The sequence below is a fragment of the Bombus affinis genome, chromosome 5 (assembly GCF_024516045.1).
Source record: "Bombus affinis isolate iyBomAffi1 chromosome 5, iyBomAffi1.2, whole genome shotgun sequence".
In the NCBI taxonomy this organism is placed as follows: Eukaryota; Metazoa; Arthropoda; class Insecta; order Hymenoptera; family Apidae; genus Bombus; species Bombus affinis.
The window spans coordinates 10030208-10045843 of record NC_066348.1 but is presented as its reverse complement, the minus strand read 5'-3'; the positions used below and the strand labels follow the sequence as shown (position 1 = coordinate 10045843).

The following is a 15636-nucleotide window of genomic DNA, read 5'->3' as shown; positions in this document are numbered from 1 at the left end:
CAAACAATTCTTCCGTATCGTGTAACCGTTTGAAGGCTCGAGAAGTGAGAAACAAGGCGCGATACAAAGTGGCAGAGGGCGAGAGAAATGGATACAGGCGCAACACGCTGGGAAATATAAAGATAAGTAAAGTGGTGGCCAGATACAAACAGAATAAAAGACTGAGAGAGAAGGAGTAACGCGCAATGAGGTCTGACTAACACGATGATAGTAGCAGAATATTCCAACAGCAAACTGGATAGTAGCATATATCTAGGCGGTATGTTTTTATCTTTTTTACTTTTTTTTATTTTTGGTAGGAAGAGGAGAACAGCATGACAATTGCTTCTGGTAGACTGACGTTCGAAGAGAGTGGAAAATATTTTTTCTCGATTCGTTAGACTCGTTAAATATGGTTTAAGTAAATTGAAATTTTTAGATTCGTATAAACGCAATCAGTGTGAATTACGTGCTACTGCACGTTCTAATTCTGATGCTATTTAATGGATGAAAGAGTATTTTGATGTGCTTAATTGAAAGATGCAAGCCTTTTAAAAACAACTGACAGATCTGTAAAGTTTCACAGAATATCGATGAAATAATTTTACAACGATCAAAATTTCTGAAATGTTCAGGACAGTGACAAGGATATGCGTACATTTAATAAAATCAAATAAAAAGGAAGAAATCGGCAATCTAAAATTGATTGGCAATATATTGAATCCTGAAACTGATCCTCTGTAAAATATGATATATATATATGATTATTTATGTTTTCGTTCTGTAAGCTTCATATGAAAATTGAAATTACTTCTAATTACGAAAATCACGAAAATGATAGAATTTAATTAAGGTAACATAAAAGTTACACGCTATTCTCATACAAAAGACCATTGGATTTGCATTCGACAGGATTAATTACTATAATTATTAGAGTGCCTTTTTTTCATGAATTTATAAACCCAGAGCTGAGTAATTGCTGAATGACTTTCACGAGAGTTATTCAGACGCATTAATACCTCGAACAGAAATGTTTGATAGACCCATAACGAACTGGTATCACAAGTTAATAGCGCAGCAACTACGAAAATTAGCGCAAACACGGTTGCGAATTTGTTAGAGTTCGAATGGTGTTAGTAACCAATATTTCACTTTGTTAACAACTAGTGTTCTAGTTTTAACGTATGTAAGCCAACACGTGAGTACTAATCACGAAACAGTATAATGTTTGTAGTTTATAGCTCCTTTCATACGATTTGTAATGTTACGTAAAATCCCATCTACTGCTAAAAGTGTTTTGAGATGATTTCTTTCATCTTTGTTTGGAAAGAGGTCCATAAATTTTCATAAAGTATATGAAAAGTATATGTAGAGAGAACAAGTGAAAAGATAAACTTACTGTGAGTACTTAACGAATAGAAGAAAATTACTATAGAATATTTGACTATTATTGTGCAAACATGGATCTTTCGTCATCGAGTTAACTCGAACATAACATTGTTATATTTTGATTTATACCATTTCCTATATAGTATATTGGAACAAAAATTATTTGTCAAAAATTGTTTGATAATCTTAGCTTAGTTAGTTAGCATTAGTTATATGTATTTTCTCACACTTTTTCAAGAATTATTTTTTCTTATAACATCATCCACTGAAAAATTCATTAAACATGAAAGACTTAGTTTAAAGGTAACATAAATAAGTTCACACGATAAAAGTTGATTATTCAAATTAATCAAGACATAAGATTTCCGGATAATCGAATAATCTTATTTTTATAAGAGAATTTATTTTAAGTTGTTTTATAAATATTAATATGTATTAAACAGGAATAAAAATCTTTAAATAATGTTAGTAATAGTTTCTTTCACTTTCTATTCTTCTGTTTTCCATCCAAATTCCAAATTCCAAATTTCCATTAAACAATGTTTCCATAATCGAGTGTTTTGCTAGTCAGTGTTCTGGTAATTAAGGTTCTATTCTAACTATTTCTTATAATTAACAGTTGAATCTTCGATCATGGCCGTGTTTGTCAACGAAGACGTTTCGTGTATCATTCATCATCATTGCATGTAAGTAACAACCCAGATGTTGACATGCAAAATGTGTCCCGGTATATACTCAGAACGTGCATATGTACATGGAATTGTTAATGGACTTCACGTTTACGGACAGATGTTGATATAACAGAACCAACTAAAGGATCGGTTCTAAACTGTGCTTGAATTACTTAGCTGAATCTGTAGTTAGAGTTTCGGTATTAGTCAGGAAATCATTGAAGCGAAATATTTATTTTACAAGATCGAAACAATTAAATTCTGTGATGATGGTCATTTTACTTGCTTCTTGTTAATTTATATCTTTAATAATCCTAAATGCGTGAAAATACATAACATTCTATGATTTGATTTATACACAGAGAAATTTTTCCTATCTCGATTTATAACAATATCATTATTTATAGAAAACAGGCTAAAGCAAAGTTACATATGTAGATTCAGAAGTAGCACAAAGTAGATCAAGTGAAATTTTTCTAGATAGTGACGTTTTAAAGATTCAAAGGTGGCTTAATTTCTTGTACGGAAACGTGCATTTTTTATAATCTGTTTCAATTTCATGAAATCTGATTTATCTTAATTTTTAGCTTTTCATATGTTTATCATAATTTGTTTTAACTCTATTTGTACAATCAGATAAAAATGGGTTTATTGAAACGTTGCAATGCCCGCATAATAAAAAATTGATATTTTTAATAATAAGAATGACCAATTAGCGTAGTTTTGCATGCAGCATGAAACGTTTGCTCTTGATTTTCACATTACGCACAACATTCATGATATGTTACGTATGTAACCATAATCAACGTATCTCCACGTATATTTTTACATAAATTACGTAACATCTCTGCTTATCCATGTCGCAGAATTTAGGAATATTTCTTTTATTTAATCAATTTTAATTTCTATTTTAAATTTTTCAAAATACAAATCTCTTCTGTAAATACTAATTTATTACTTAGGATATATTAAAATAAGTATGTGTCGTTTGTAAAATGACACTCGTATAATTTTCTGCAATATTAATAAAATATGTAAACGTTTATATGAATTTTCATTTGCACTTTCATAATGAAATTACATTCTGCTAAACATAGGAGAATTTGAATCGAATACAACGACGCAATGTTCCATACACAAAAATTAAATCATCTTTTCGTTCCATTACGATTCAAATTATACAAATCGTCCTAAACGATGTTTAACCCTTGCATTTTACACTTGAAATTAAATTGAGCTCGTAAATTCTTCCGGTACGATATCCTATTCATTAGCAGATTAAAAAATTGTCTAGGACACGGTGGCGTACTAGCGGACAAAGTAATCAAGTTAGAAAATTAGGGGCGCACCAGCATTCAGAGTCGGGTTTTAAATTTCCGCACCTTCGAGCCCCTGGGGATAACGATTTCATTTCGCGCGATGGCACGTTGACAATTGCCAAAATGGGTTTCGATGGCATCGTGCACTCGCGAAACAACGGCGGAATCGCGCAATTTCAAAGGCCGTTAGAAATGCACCGACTTGTTAGCCGATTGACAACACAATTAACCGATCGTTTGTGACATTCGAGTGAAACGTAAACTAAATTTCAGGAAATTTGAGCTTCGCCCACCGTATCGCTATCGGCGCCGAATTTGTCTATCGATAAATACTTTCCGTTAATAAATGTAACGTATACTTATAGATCCATGATAATCATACGCTTAAATGATCGATATTGGAAATTTATTATACATCTTGGAATAACGAAAAGTGTTTAGATTTTATAGGACCAAGCTAGAACTTTTATTTTGAAAAATCTTTCGAATCCATACGATTATTTGATTCGTTAGGAACATTGCTTAGTAATTTCAAAGTGTTATTATAAATAATTGAATTATATGGTAAACTATGGTTAAGATTGGAAATATTATAGAGCTTGTCTTATCTTCTTCAATAAATTCGTTCACAGATTCACGTATTAATAATTAAATTGCGGATGTTTATGCGGATCTATACTGATACAGACACTGGCATACAGCAACAATAAACGATAGCATTGAATTTGCTGAAAATGTTTTTAGGAGTCATCGTATATAGTGTCATTCAGACTAGTCTCTATTTAAAAAGTCCATTAAAAAGCAGCGAGTTTAACGAATTAGACATACATAAAGTGGGAAAGCAAAATACAGAGACCGGTAACATGTAGAATCAGATCAGTGGAAGCACAGGTATTACGGAAAAGTTTGACGCGTAGGTCGAATATTCGATAGGAACGCTCATCGTGTTTCAATCACGAGCTTTTTCCAACTGCGTTGGTCGGCTCTCACCGAACCTGAATCGCCTTCTGACGGCTCGTTAACGTGCCACGGCCTCGTTACCTTGGACCGCGGCAAGAGCTCATGAACATTATGGATGCAACGATGCTCTTTGACGCGATATTAGCTGCACGAAACGCGAGATAAAATGAGGATTTCGAAGCACGCGACCGGAACCGACAGGAGCCGGATGTTTAGCCGATACGAGAGAATCACGGCAGCGGCTTGGCTCTGGCTCGTTTTAATGAAGGATGCTCTTTAATAAAATATTAAAGCCGCCGAAGATTATGCGAAACGGAGGGCCAGGTTCGTCGGTTTATCGATCGGCGTGGGATCAAACGCTTGACGAAACATTGCGTTATCTAATGAACTAATAGAACGATGAGTCACGAAACAGATTCTTTTGGATTTCTGTCAAGCTACTTAGGATAATGAGAGAATCCAATGTTTTCGTGACTGACGATTTTGATGGAATTTGGTGATTTTATTGTTTATAAGAATAGGTTGTAATAGGAGAGTGATTTTATCGAATTTTATTTTGAACGATGTTCTTCCGATAAAAATTGTTTTGATATATGTTAGATCAATGACAGAGATTTGTCAAAGTCTCCTATTAAATGGAACTGTAAATGTAAGTGTAAACGCGTCTCCTATTTAATGCAAAAAAAAATAATTGTCAGAGTAGCAATATTGGAAATTTGTTTTACTTTTAAGTTGTTGTGTATTCATTAGAAAAAGAGAAGGAAATTAATCACAGTATCTTCGTTCGATAAGTAGGATGACTAATAATTACATAAATATTAGATTCCATAAAATTGTTGGAATGAAAAGTTCATTTAATATATTTTCTCTTAAGGAATAAGCCCTACGTAAAACAATAGATTAATTTCATTGTTCGCTACGTTCACGTTCCAGAACTATGCGTTCCCTTATCCAATTTGCATAGATTTGGTCTCATCGAGAGAATTTAATCTCGCATAATGAACTGGTCAACCAATTTGGCAATTAACCAATTATTTCCATTGCACGATCCGATCAGCCAGTCAGTCGAATCTAGTTTGCTAAGCGTTTAATTGGTTGGTTAGTATTTTTCTTCGAGTCGATCCAAATCCTCCTCACAGACGGATCGATCAAATTCATTAATGATTTTAAGCAAACTTCGTGCGAATAATCTAGTTCACAGAATGAAAATAATTCACGATCCCTTATTTTATCCATCATCCATTAAATTCACGTGAAACATAAAATAGGTCAGTATCGTAGTCAATGATGGATTAGTGATCAACTCGAATCAAATCCAATATCCAAGGTTCGCTTCACAGGGTTTGAATACTGTTCATAATAAGTATGAATAGCCATGATATATTCGCGAATACAATTGGAAAGTTGGATTCCAGAGAAACCAGAAAGAGGCCAATATTGCTTATTAATATTAAAATAATTAAATATTAAAAATATTATAATATTATAAACATTATAAAGAATTATTTCGGGCATTCTTGCACGAGAACGTTCAAATTCTCGATTTCGTGAGCAATTTCTTCTCGTTAGAAGGCAAATAAATTTCCAACGAATTTTGGTCTAATTACAAATGCGCGTCTTTGATTAAAGCACATACACAGCGACGGGTTTATTGATGGTTAATTATAATTTATGACTGGCCGTGCATCGTTATCGAAATTTCCATTGTGTTAAAGCGGAACGATCCGGAGCTGGTTTAGCAGCTGCCAATTCGTACTCTATTTTAGCTAAGCATAATTCAAAATTAATCGATGTTTAATCAATTATTACGCTACTCGTGGCCTTCTACCCTAAGTACTTCGCGTTAATATTTATAGCTGCTTGCGTAGAATTATTTGTAACTACTATTTTCCAAGTAGAATTATTGCAATTAAAATATTCGGGAGATACATAGTCCATTGACATTCATATCTTGAAATTGTTATAATTTATATGCGTTTGTGAAATTTGTGCGATATGCGCTGAAGTACTTACCGAGAGCTTTTCTGTTTTACTTTCGTGTTAATGTAGATAATATTCGTATCTTACCTGAAATAGAAAATAAAATAAAATTACTAACACAGCTATATATTATTTCATTAGAATAATAAAAAATTATTTAATTATATTTCATTCTAATACTATGCCACTTCTTCCAATCATCGTAACGTATTTTTATAACGTTCCTAACTTCAAAAAAATATTGTAAAAAAAAGACTAAAGTATAATGAATTTGCATAAAAATAATTTTGCAGTACACGACTGTTCATCAAATAACAAAAAAGATTGTTCTACGTAAAAATAAAAAAGTTGTGTTACTAATTAATTAATGCGACTTTATTAACCACGTAATTTATTAACTGTTTCAACCACGTTGGATTGGGAAGGGTGAGTTACGTACGAGTCTTAATTAAATACAGAAAGAAAAAAAGGCAATAAAATGATTCGACGCGCATAAGTATGTTTGTTAAACGTGCGTCACTAACAAGTTGGGAAAAATTCTGGTCTTCCTTCAGCGTTTCAAGAGGCTGTTGGGTCGATTTTTGTTTCTCCATCTACCAGATGGAAGTATTTTACGATTTCCTCGTGTCTCTTTTCCTCCACTCTTCTTCCCTTTTTTTTTTCTTTTTCATTACGTCGTACGTTTATCTATGTGCATTTACAAGGTGTTCGTATTACCGTTACTATTAATTTCTTCCATGAATGGGAAAGTTAAAAAAAATTCAAAATTGTCAGTATCTTTAGTTATGAACACGAGTTTGTTTCGTTACAAATGCGAATTTGTATAAACTTCCTTCGAATTACGATCTCTTTAGATACTATAGTATACTCTTAAGAAGTAGATCCAAGTACCACGTAACAAGTAGAAACTTTTAACATCAGATACGAAGCAGATAAGCAAGAATTTTATAATTGAACATTTATGTCAGTTTCACCGTTACTATCTGCAAGTTGCAAAATTTCGCTACAAACATATTTGTTACAAAAATTGATTGTAGATATCGCGCAGAGAAGAAAAATTGTACGAGTATTTGAAATCAATAAATTCAGATCTTGTTGAACTGAAATTCTGTTTCCCTACGTTTCGAATTGTTTCCTTGTATCTGATACATAAAATTAAGCTTAATATTCACAGTAACTAAAAAATGGTAAAAACGTGACGTCTACCCGTCAAGGAAATACAATTCGGGATAACCCATCGAACAGCTAAGATCCTCAGAGATAGTTTCCAGAAGATCCATACATTACACTTGGACCAATCCCTTGGACAAAAATTATATCCAAACTTCTTCAAACTGGCGTCATCCTCTTTAAATCGTGCAGTTTTTCAAAAAACGCGTTACCTAAAAAGAAAGCGACGATCTATCAGACAATACGATCCTTTTATTTCAACTTGTCTACCTCTCTGTTCCAATAGAATCGTACATTTTAAAAAGCAATATAAATTATCCCCATTCCCACCGGAACATTTTCTCCGTCTGCCTTCGTCTTTTATTCCATACCTGCCGCTTGTACGAAAAAATTCTAAACAGAGAAAATACGAACACTCTGTGCATCTGTGCATACAAGCACGTTCGCGTATGCATGCAAACCACTCGCAGATGTTGTATACGAAAATACTTACGACCTCGTGCAACCGACAGCTCTCTTTTACCCTCTCGCTTTCTCATCCAGATTCTCCTCGTTCCGCTCTCAAAGCGAGCACATGCGTGCGCGCGCGTAAAGTGTACAGCGCGATAAAAATGCAGGTAAATCGTGACGGGTAGTACGGCACTGCGCGCCAGTAAATTTTACAGAAGTTATGCGATCTGGCAGAAAGAGAGAGAGAGAGAAAGTCAGAAAAAGAGAGAGAAAGGAAAAGGGGATAAAAAAAGGAGATGTACGATTCCACGAAGTGTAGGTACGTCGAACATTGAATTTTTCCTTCGTTTCCTTTCTTGACAATGGCTGGCTTAAATGAAATGCCGCTGCCACTGCCGTTTCGCAATTTTAATCTATGCTCGACGTTATTAACGAACGAATGTACGTACACGACGTAAGCAAAGATAAAGTAAGTTTTCGAATAATTGCAGTTCGAATATTTCGTGTATGGTTGTTCGTTATTCGGCAAGTTTGTTTTCGAACAGGGAATTAAACGGAAGTTGAATTTGGAGTATTACAATTAATTTGACGAATTTTAACGAATTAAAGTATAGGAACTGGAATCGATATATCGTAGCTTTTTATCCAGGAAGACTCTGATATAATTCAGTTTGTTGTGTTTGAAAAATTAAAGCAATTATGTGCGTAAAAATCTCTTTAACAAGTACCATCATTAGGGAAAGACAATATCTTGACGGAGATAACGAATATTCTGTCTCAACTTCCGCTTGAAAGCAGTAGCCTTTTATTATTATTATCTTTTCTTCTTCGAGGGAAACTTTATTGATAAAGATCATTATGAGCATTCGAACAATAAAATTACAAGCTTTATGGCCGGAGAAAAGGTCAAAACTTAATAATTTAATCATCGTTGTTATAGTTATCTAGCCGACACGGGGTAACATAGCCTTAAGGTCGCAAGTAGAAATATCGCAACACTGTTTATCCTAGATAAAGAAATGTAGGGTGAGATAGAATCCTAAATGATATTAGGAATTTGCCATAAATTACATTAACGTTAAATTTACTAATAAACCTAACTTTGCTGTTTTCGTTTTAACCGGGAAAAGGACTTTTAGTGTATATGAACATGCAAAGTTCCATTTAGAAAAATACCAATGATCTCGAAATCTCGTCAAAAAATTACCCTGAGAAAAAATTCTCTCCATTACCTATGATCCTTGAAACGGTAAAAATTTGTCCCAAGAAATTCTTTCATACAACAGGAGCAAGAGACAAATATTTAAGTGATCCCATTTAGCTAGCTCACCCTATATATGATAATTTCGTAACCCATACATCGCAATTATAAAAGTAAACCGTCATCCATACACTCCAAAGAATTCTGTGCCGGTAATTTCAATTTTACAATTTCCCACAATCGACATAACAATGACACAATAACCGAATTCACCGGTACGAATTACGAACACAAGTGGCTAAATCAACCAAAGCAATTACAAACGATGATCGTCCAACGTATTCGACCCTACGCGTAACAATTTGAACACGCGTAAACGCCGTAGCTGAAACTGGGCTCGTTGATACATCGGCCTACCGTTCTAATCGAATCGCTGTTTGATATCATATTTAATTGCAAATTTGCTGGTGGCTGCCGATTGAAACACGCTGGGACGAGAAATCTGCCGGTGACGATCGCGATATATGAAAATGGTCGATCACGTCATCGCTCGGATGGCAGATTACGTTACATTCGATCGATATACGACGGTCGCGATGAATATCGCGAGGAGAGGCGCGATAACGCCGATAAAGCCGATGACAGCGGTCACGATAGCCAACACGACAACGACGATCCGCGCGATCATCATGAACGATAATAACGAGAACGTCGATGGTCGATGATTATGACGACGATCGCGACAATGAGCCGTGCGCGACCGCGTCGCGTTACCACGTGCGAGCAAGCTACGATATAAACAGGCTGCATCGTACGAGAGTGCGAGTGAATGAACGAGTCATCGATCGAATTGTTATTAGACGAACCATATTGGATGGACTGAGAACGGGTCACCTGATGCACGTGCCATCAGTGTGGATTAGTAGGAGTGTCTCGTGAATGAGAGGGCGGCGAGAATCGTGGCTTTTACGAATGATTGTTATATAATGGGATTTCATTCTCGTGTACGGCTGAATTGATAAGTATTCGCTATTCATTGATAAATACTCGTAAGATGGCATCTACTTCGGGTGTAAAATAAAATCAGCGAGGATTTTTTCAAAATTCACACCATTGCTGTTCTCATCGTTGTTATTATACCATATTACAAAAAATAATTTTGCAGAATGTAGAAGTTTGCTGGAGCAGGACATTGTAATGTTAAGGATAACAGTAAAGATATATATATATATATATTTTTATTTCATATATTTCCATATATCCTAAAATAGAAAATGATTGAGGCGGCAAGAATCTTGTTAACAACAGTGAACACGTAATTAAGAAAATCTTGATCACGTGGTTGTCAAAACACAATTACAAAGTCCTCGTAATTTTCTATAGATGCAACGCAACGGCTATAATTTATGTTGATAGTAAAAGATATTTTTTTATTATTTCGCTTTAAAGGTGTACGATTTATTTAGATTGAATTTTGTCTTTGAACATTTAAGCAATATAACAAGGTGACGATGAGAGACGTTGTTTTTGTGATCGACACCCATAAATATCTTTTGTTATATTTGAGGAACTACGTTGTTATCCCAAACGATAAGCGTTTGGTGAATTCATGAATACGATCATTTGGACAATTTTTGAACGGAAATAGTTTTTCAACCCTTGAGTAAATGTACTGGAATATATGTAAATTTTTTAATTGAAAGAACATATTGTTGCTGTATAAATATGGCACGGAATATGCAAAAATAAAATTGTTCGAATAAAAGCTTTAGAATTTTTAATCATTCCCACTATATATATATATACCGAGAACAATTTTTGTTAATCTATAACTCTCTTAAAATTGAAACAATACGTTGGTTCGTTATTTTAAACGATTCAGTTAAAATTCCCTTATACATTGAAGTTGCAAAACCTCAAATTTAATATATAAATTAAAAATATCAAACAGGAAAGAATTCACGAAAAACAACTAGATCAATGTTAATTCTAATCCTAATCTTATTTGTTATAATAAAGAATCTTCGTATAAAGAAACAAATATACTCGCGAGAACCCTCCAATTTTCCTTCTTCTATAGCGAACCAGGAAAATTGTTCAATTTTAACGATACTTGATTTCAACGCCTCAAAACTATACTCAGCGTGTAATAACAATACTTTTTTATTAATAATATTTCCGCGGAAATTTAATTTCGCAAAACCGCTTGCGCCCTATAATTTCACGGAGAAAGACGACTTCGTAGCCTTCAATTAATATCAATAACTGGGTACAAGGGGAACAATTGAATAACAAGCTGCCGCTACAAACGCGCGTACATCATTTACCTCCTCTAAATTGAGAAAAACCGACAATGAAGCCGCGGACGTTTGTAGAATCAGGAGTTTCGTCACGATCGGAACGGGACCGAAGGAACGCCCTCTGAATTGTTAGGCGGCCATAAAAATTTCGTGAACGCGTCGCGCCCCGTCTGAAAAGAGGGAACACGTACAAGCCCGGCGAAAAAGGGGCGAGAGACTGGAACAGCGCACGAAATACATTTAAATAGAAGCTATCCACTCACGACGCTGCTAGTACAATGATGCTTCCGGTCAGCAAGTGCCACAATGGCTACGGACCGTCCGCAGGTTCCGTCCGCCTCCTTTCCTCCGCCATAATTTAGCCTTGCTTTGCATATAAAAAGCAACAATGGGCCGCGACCCCGTGCAGCCGGAGCGAAAATTTGATTTGTCGTCCCGCTCGCTGCACTTTTTGCAGCCTCCGGCCCGACCTTTTACCTCTACCCTCGCGCGACCGCGTCTCCGGGGCTCTCTTTTCTCTAATTCCAGTCAGCCTTATCCACACAACTGTTATACGAAGCTACGCGGCCTTCCAAATTCATTGTCAGAGGTGAATTTACTAACCGGGCGCGATATTTTTTTCGCCGGTATTATCTTAGCAAAAGTAATTTAGTGAACGTATAATATTTTAATTCGAAAAGTACGAGATACTTGGAAGCGTTGGTGCGATAATGCTCGGAACGAAGTTATTATTAAAAGTAGCTTTATTCTTTCGATTTTGGAAGAACAAAGCGGCGTCGACGTTATCGATTCTTAGATTTCAGATTCTCATTGCGAGCGATGGGCGTTATGCTTTTCACGTTCGTGTTTCAGGTCGGCCCTGAAGAAGTGAAACAAAGTAACACGGTCATTTGCCCAAAATATCCAAAGTATAACTTCAGTCTTCGATAGGACTTTGTAAAAGTTAAACATGACGCAATCAATGATCTTGCAATTTAAAACACGTTTAAAATGTAATATTCCCGCGGTACTTGGAACCAATATACTGCAACTATTATATCGACCATGATAGTAGTCCACATTTTTTTGAGCGATAGCGTATGAGCCGACTCACGATAAGTCCGGACCGTTCCATTCCGCGTTCCAGCACGTGAAATATGTATGTGCATTTAAATAGAAGCGTTTTCGACAAAATGCATAAATAATAATTTCATAGAAAAGCACTGGCGCAACACCCGGGGCCTGAATGCCGACGAAATCCAATTACAGCAGGCACAGTGAGCGCGAGAATAAAAAGTACGGCTGGTCTTCGTGGCGAACGAGAGTAGAAATGATTTTTATGGAAACCGGCCGTGTTACGGAGGCGGCGCGTCCGCGGGGCGAATTTGTTTCGATCCCTCGGAAAACCGCTGCGCGTTCCTCCGCCGTCACCGACAAACGAGTTTCCTCCTTTAATTTGCAAAGGCAAATTTCCGGAAGCTGGGTAATAAGAATCCGAGTAACCTCGATACTCTCTCGTTTCCCTTACATCGGCGATATTACTCGTCAGATTGCGGCCCTACAGCCGCGAAATTTAAATCAGTTTCTACGGAAGCCAGCGGCAACCAGATGGGCGCTCTAATATATTTCCTCATCGTCGTCGTGCACGATCCGCTCTTAGCCAGACACGTTGCACCTGTATATGCGTATATGCCTTTACGTTAGGAAAGGAATGAAGAAATGGATTTTCTATGTGACAAGATTGAAGAGGACGGATGTCGTGTTTAACAAGAAACTGCACTATATTGGCGCGTATAGAACGATCGCTTTGTTCAGTTGCTACAGGAAATATTATTGAGTTATATCGTATTTCTATAGAGACACGTAATCTTCCTATAAATTTTTTTACTTCCATATACTTTTTTTTAATACAGTTTTCACAAGAGTCTGTGTTCCTTTTATAAATGTTTAAAAAGATACGGAGGTTTCGATTATTTTACGAGCATTGTGTCATTTTATGACGTATTACGTATATTCGTTTATTACGTGTATTCGTTTATGAGAAAGCAGATATCTTGCAGTCATTCTATTTAAATGATTGATTATGATTCGAATTGTAAGAAATGATTTTTACATCGCGATTAATCGAATATTTTTAAGTGATCGATCAATTATACTGACTTCCTTCTTCCCAATTTTCACTATATTATTACTACACCTTTATTATGCTAACTTAAGAAATTGAAATCAACTGCATTTTAAATTTGCTCAGGTCGCAACTGCTTTAAACATTATCAAATAATCCATAATATCTTCAGCACATAAAGACGTTTTAAGTTTTTCTGAAACTCGTACAATTTACTCACTGCAATTAAACATTGGTTTTTGATCTATTCAATATAAAAAATTCTCATGGAATTAAGATCTTCTATCTAAAACAAGAGATAAGATGCTTCTCCTTAACTGCTTGATGGACGACCAGACGCGATCCTTCACTCTAAAAATTACAATTAACAACTGCTATAATCTAAAAACGAAGAATTCAGATTTGTGACAGAATTAAATCCAACAGCTAACACTTTAACTTGAAGCGAGACAGAGCGGCCTTCTTTAATCATTAACATTCGTAAACAGGGGCGAGTCACCCTACGCGTTAGTCGGCCGCAGGACTAAGTTCTATGGTATCCAGGCATTTACCGAATAATCAATCCACCAACCCTACCGACCTCGATGAAATTTTCAAACACGGCTTACTGGAAATCCCACGCAAACGAAAGCAGTTGCAACACGTGACCAAGGCAATTAATAATCCCGACCATTAAATATTCCCGTCACGTTCCTTGCGCCACGGTGACCAGTTTAGTTTCTCGTCGAAGGCGATCGGCTCGCTCGAGGAACGTCTGAAGTTCGCGAACGCAAAAAGCAAATTCCCCTATGGCTCTATGCTCGATACCTTGTAAATGCAACACGGAAAGCCTGGAAACCACGAAGGGATAAAAAGGAAACGAGAAGAACACATGACAGCTGGGTTACGAGGGCGTACAGGCTAAAAACGATTAATAATCCCGTTATTAAAGATTCTGCGCACGTCGAGCAGCGTATGCTCGCATCCTGTTGGGCTAACTAATAGCCTGAAAGCGTCACCGCGTGCGATGCTGTTTAATTGCGCGTTGTATTTGAGAGTGGCGGCCTAATGGCACGTACTTCTCCTCGTCATCGCCAGCAAGTAGTAAGCTGGACCACGGCTGCGGTATCAATCCAAATATAAACGCGGTCGAGCTGGATGGAATGGAAGCTGGCTGGAAGCGAGGCTAGCAGCAGAGGACAGGTAATCGTGAATTAGCATGACAATGGCACGGCGTGGATCACGCTGCTCAAGATAAGCAGCAATTTATGAGGAAGGAACACCGAGGGCTCGGCTCGTCCACCTTATTACACACTTATCCCTCTGGGATGTAAACGGATTAGATGTCATCATCGTTTTCGGGAGGTGCTGGCCAAGCTGATGCATCGTAATTGCACGCTCGATCCGCGCTACCTTGTTCCCTGTTCGAGATCGTTCTCGTGATTTCACAATTTCGCACCAATAGGAAGGATTATTATTGGGAAAATTGCTGCTTGATTTGTCGTGGATGCTTTGTACGATATGATTGCGAGGATAAAATAAATAGGTGGAAGAATCAGCGAGATTCTTTGATAAAGTGTTTGAAAATAATGAAAGATAATTTTGTTTTTTCTTTTTTGATTTAATGGGTATTTAAAATAATTGTTCGTACAAATAAGATGCAGACTATGTAACGTTACTGCAACATTCTCGTCTTCCTCCATCGCTCCTTAATTTCCTAATTTAATTTCTTTTTCGGATTGGTACAACAACAAGAAACTAATATTAATGGGAAGACAACTAACAAAAGTTTCTAAGTAGATTAATTTCGAATAATTCTAAGGTCATTTAGTGTAAGAGGATTGCTCGTTTATTAAGAAATTATCCGTTTCAACATTTCATACGCGCGTTTCATAACACCGACGAACAAGTTGCATCAGAGAAACTGACTGTTTTACGACACGCTAATTAGCAGCGTAGATCCTCTTAGGATTTCAGAGAACTTTCTAGCATTGAAGGAGAGCTTTGAAGGTTGTCGTTCAATCATCCGCTTGCGCATTTCCTCTGATCGTATTAACAAACATAATAATCGATATTTCACTCGACAAGGGCACGGGATTGGTCTTTAGAGCGGTTTGTTAAGTCGAACGGATAA

General features: G+C 36.2%; 1 protein-coding gene across 2 annotated transcripts in view; it reads right to left on the bottom strand.

Annotated features, from left to right (window-relative positions):
* Nucleotides 1-15636, bottom strand: part of LOC126916983 (E3 ubiquitin-protein ligase MIB1) — a 441377-nt gene that overhangs the window by 17893 nt on the left and 407848 nt on the right. Inside the window, exon 10 of one of the 2 annotated variants that reach the window (XM_050723367.1) lies at nucleotides 6367-6385. The exons of the other annotated variant lie outside the window; for it this stretch is intronic. Coding sequence (XP_050579324.1) covers nucleotides 6382-6385 — 4 coding nt within the window. The 3' untranslated portion in view covers nucleotides 6367-6381. Of the gene's footprint in view, nucleotides 1-6366; nucleotides 6386-15636 lie in introns of those variants that run through there. 2 annotated transcript variants of the gene reach the window in all.